Genomic DNA, 6,000 nt, shown 5'->3' with positions numbered 1-6,000 from the left:
AGACCCCACTGCTCTCCTCTCCTGAAGGTGCTGACCCTCACTGGGGGCAAGAGACCCCCATGCCCTCCTCTCCTGAAGGTGCTGACCTTCACTGGGGGAAAGAGACCCCCATGCCCTCCTCTCCTGAAGGTGCTGACCCTCACTGGGGGTGGGGGGCACAGACCAACGTACCCCAATCCCCTTGTCCTTTGACCAAGTCGCCTTGCCAGTATATGACCTGTTGCCAGGTTTTGTTTGATAGAGCTCCTGAAGGTGGCACTGGGATGTTTACCGCATTAAAGGTGCCCCTGGTCGTGAAATTCCCCCGGCCTAAGGAAGAGACACCTGCCATTCACTTTATCTATATCCCTCATGATTGTATAAACTTCTATAAGGTCACTCCTCAACCTCCAATGCTCCAGAGAATTTGATGTTTCTTTGTGATGGCCTCCTGCTTTTCCCCAGTGAATACAATGGAGATATAGTTCACACACAGAGAACCTATTATTGAGTTTGACCACTTACTGAGGGCTCCTCTCGATGGGTAGAATGCTGTGATCAGCTTTCAGAGGACTGGCTCGGGCCTTCATTCGAGCTCTCTCGAGTAGCAGCTTCGCCTGCTCGTGTCTGCGACTCAGGGGCAGCTGGCCAGGCAACACAAAGGCTCTGTCAATGAGATTACGAACACACAGTGATTAGTACCGAGGTTAAGCTGGGCATCACACAGAGAGACACATACACCGCGCATGCACACACACACATACACACACACACACACACACACAGAACACACATACATATAGACAGCGACGCACACCGCACACATATATATACAGACACACACACATAGACACACACACGTATATACAGACACACACACAAACACACGTACATACAGACACACACACAAACACATGCATATACAGACACACACACAGGTATAAACAGACACACTCATACATATATACAGACAGGCAAACACACACACAGATATACAGACACACACACAAAACGACAGAAACACGTATACGTATATACAGACAAACACACAGACACGTACATACAGACACACAGACACGTACATACAGATAGACACAGACACACACACGTACATACAGACACACACACACGTACATACAGACATACACACACGTATATACAAACACACACAGACGTATATACAGACACACAGACATATATACAGACAGACAGACACACACGCGTATATACAGACAGACACACACAATATTCAGACACACCGCACACACACGCACACACACACATATATACAGACACACACGCGTAGACACACACACGTATACACACACACACGTATATATATATACACACACATATACACAAACGTATATACACATACACACACTCACGTATACACACACGTATATACACACAAAGGTATATAAACACACACACACACGTATGTACACACACACGTGTACACACACACGTATATACACACACACACAAGTATATACACACACACACACAAGTATATACACACACACATACATACACAACACGTACATACAGACATACACACACGTACATACAGACACACACACACACGTACATACAGACATACACACGTACATACAGACATACACACACATGTGTATATATATATATATACACACATACACGTATGTACACACACACGCACTTATATATACACACACACCCATATATACAGACACACACACACATCCGTATAAACAGGCACATACACAACCATATATACAGGCACATACACACCCATATATACAGACACACACACATCCATATATACAGACACACACACACGTATATACAAGCACACACACACGTATATACAGGCACACACACACATCCGTATATACAGACACACACACACACACGTAAATACAGACATACACACGTACATACAGACACATACACACACACGGATACACAAACACATGTATACACACACACGTATACACACACACAAACACACGAGTATATACACACACACACGTACATACAGACATACACACGTACATACAGACATACACACACACGTATATACAAATACACACATGTATATACAGACACACACACGTACATACAGACACACACACGTACATACAGACACACACACACACATACAGACACACACACGTACATACAGACACACACACACATACATACAGACATACACACACGTACATACGTATACACACACACGTATGAACACGCACACACGTATACACACACACGTATACACACACACGTAAATACACACACACACGTATACACACACATATACATACATACATATACACACACACACATACGTACACACACACGTATATACACACAGACACTCACACACACATGTATATACAGACACTCACACATGTATACACACACACATATATACACGCACACACACACGTATATACACACAGACACACACACACGTATACACACACACACACACACACACACACGTATATACACACACACACTCATATAGACACACACACCCATATATACAGACACACACACATATCCGTATATACAGGCACACACATACCCATATATACAGGCACACACACACCCATATATACAGACACACACACATCTGTATATACAATTGCACACACACCCGTATATACAGGCACACACACACACATGTATATACAGACGCACACACACCTGTACATACAGACACACACACACACCCATATATACAGACATACACACACACCTGCATATACAGACACACACACACACACGTATATACAGACACACACACACGTATATATACACACACACACGCGATCACCCGTATATACAGACACACGCACACACACACCTGTATATACAGACACACACACACATGTATATACACACACACGTATACACACACACACCCGTATATACAGACACACACACATACACACGTATATATATACACACACGCGATCACCCGTATATACAGACACACACGCGCGCACACACACACACACACACACGTATATGCAGACAGACACACACACACATACGTACATACAGACACACACACGTACATACAGACATACACACACACGTACATACAGACATACACACATGCATACAGACATACACACACACACGCACACACACTTATATACAAACACACACACCCGTATATACAGACACACACACACATCAGTATATACAGACATACACACAAACACACACACCTATATACAGACACACACACACACACACATACATACAGACACACACACACATACATACGTATATACACACACACATGTATGAACACGCACACGTATACACACGTGTATACACACACTCATATACACACACACACAAGTATACACACACACGTATACACACACATACACAGACGTATACACACACACATATACACACGTATACACACACATGTATACACACGTATACATACACATACACACACACACATACATACACTCACACGTATACACACACGTGCACACCCACACGCGCGCATGTATATACACACCCACAGACACTCACACATGTATACACACACACACACACACACACACACCCGTATATACAGGCACACATACACCCATATATACAGACACACACACCCGTATATACAGACACACACACCCGTATATACAGACATACACACAAACACATTCCCCTACATACAGACACACACACCCATACATACAGACACGCACACACACACGCGCTCACCCTTATATACAGACACACACACACACCCGTATTTACAGACACACACATATATACAGACAGACACACACACACACGTACATACAGACACACACACGTACATACAGACACACACACACGTACATGCAGACATACATACACACACGTATATATACACACACACGCACACACCCATACATACATACACACACACACACATACAGACAGACACACACACACATACACACATACAGACAGACACACACACACATACACACATACATACACATGTACATACAGACATAGACATAAATGTGGTTCGACCACATTTGGAATACTGCGTACAGTTCTGGTTGCCACATTACCAAAAGGATGTGGATGCTTTGGAGAGGGTGCAGAGGAGGTTCACCAGGATTTTGCCTGGTATGGAGGGTGCTGTCTATGAAGAGAGGTTGAGTAGATTAGGATTATTTTCATTAGAAAGATGGAGGTTGAGGGGGACCTGATTGAGGTCTACAAAATCATGAGAGGTATAGACAGGATGGATAGCAAGAAGCTTTTTCCCAGAGTGGGGGACTCAATTACTAGGGGTCATGATTTCAAGGTGAGAGGGGAAAAGTTTAAGGGAGATATGCGTGGAAAGTTCTTTACGCAGAGGGTGGTGGGCGCCTGGAATGCGTTGCCAGTGGAGGTGGTAGAGGCAGTCACAATAGTGTCATTTAAGATGTATCTAGACAGATACATGAATGGGCAAGGAGCAGAGGGATATAGATCCTTGGAAAATAGGCGACAGGTTTAGATAGAGGATCTGGATCGGTGCAGGCTTGGAGGGCCGAAGGGGCCTGTTCCTGTGCTGTAATTTTCTTTGTTCTTTGTACACACACACACGTATATACAAACACACACACACATATATACAGACACACACACATAAAGACAGGCAGACAGACAGACAGACACACGTATATACAGACAGACAGACGCACACAATATTCAGACACAACGCGTGTGTGCGCACACACACACGTATATACAGACACACACACACCCGTATATATACACACACCCATACACACACACACACACATATACACACACACACGTATATATACACACACGTATATACACACACACATATACACGTATATACACACATATACACGTATATACACACACATATACACGTATATATATATATATATATATACACACGCATGTATATACACGCACATATATACACACACACACATACACACACACACACATATATACACGTACACACACATATACACACACACGTATACACACACACACGTCTATACACACACACACGTATACACACACACACGTCTATACACACACACACGTCTATACACACACACATACACACACACACACACACACATGTATACACACACACATACACACACACACACACGTATATACACACACACGTAAATACACACACAGACGTATATGCACACACAGACCCATATACACACACACACATATACACACACACACGTATATACACACACACGCATATATACACACACACAGACACACACATGTATACACACACATGTATATACACACACATGCACTTATATATACACACACACCCATATATACAGACACACACACACACCCATATACACATACACCCGTATATACAGACACACACACACACACACGTATATACAGACACGCACACACACACGCTCACCTGGAGATACAGACACACACACCCATATATACAGACACACACACAAACACACATATATACAGACACACACCCGTATATACAGACACACACACACACACACCCCCGTATATACAGACACACACACACACACCCGTATATACAGTCACACACACACACATCCATATATACAGACACACACACACACAAACGCACATATATACAGACACACACGTACATACAGACACACACACATACACACACACGTACACATACATACAGACACACACATGTACACGTAGAAACAGACACACACATGTACACATATATACAGACACACACATACATACACACACAATGTATATACAGACACACCACAAACACACACACATGTATATACAGACACACTGCGCATGTACACACACACATATACAGACACACCACACAAGCACACATACACACATGTATATACACACACACGTATATGCACACACACACATATATACACATATACATACGTATATATACACACACGTAAATACACACACATACGTATACACACACACACGTATACACACACATGTATACACACACACACACGT

General features: G+C 43.0%; 1 protein-coding gene across 3 annotated transcripts in view; it reads right to left on the bottom strand.

The window, feature by feature from the left end:
• The window catches only part of LOC125484273 (uncharacterized protein KIAA1614-like), a 54,913-nt gene that overhangs the window by 26,605 nt on the left and 22,308 nt on the right, over positions 1-6,000 (bottom strand). For all 3 annotated transcript variants that reach the window (XR_007263110.1, XM_048602321.1, XM_048602320.1), the window contains exon 4: positions 505-645. Coding sequence is in view for 2 of the 3 variants with exons in the window: in XM_048602321.1 (XP_048458278.1) it covers positions 505-645 (141 nt within the window). In the remaining variant the exon portion in view is untranslated. The remainder of the gene's footprint in view (positions 1-504; positions 646-6,000) is intronic.

The sequence above is a fragment of the Rhincodon typus genome, chromosome 10, assembly GCF_021869965.1.
Source record: "Rhincodon typus isolate 14 chromosome 10, sRhiTyp1.1, whole genome shotgun sequence".
Lineage (NCBI taxonomy): Eukaryota > Metazoa > Chordata > Chondrichthyes > Orectolobiformes > Rhincodontidae > Rhincodon > Rhincodon typus.
This window is presented reverse-complemented; position numbering and strand designations above follow the sequence as displayed.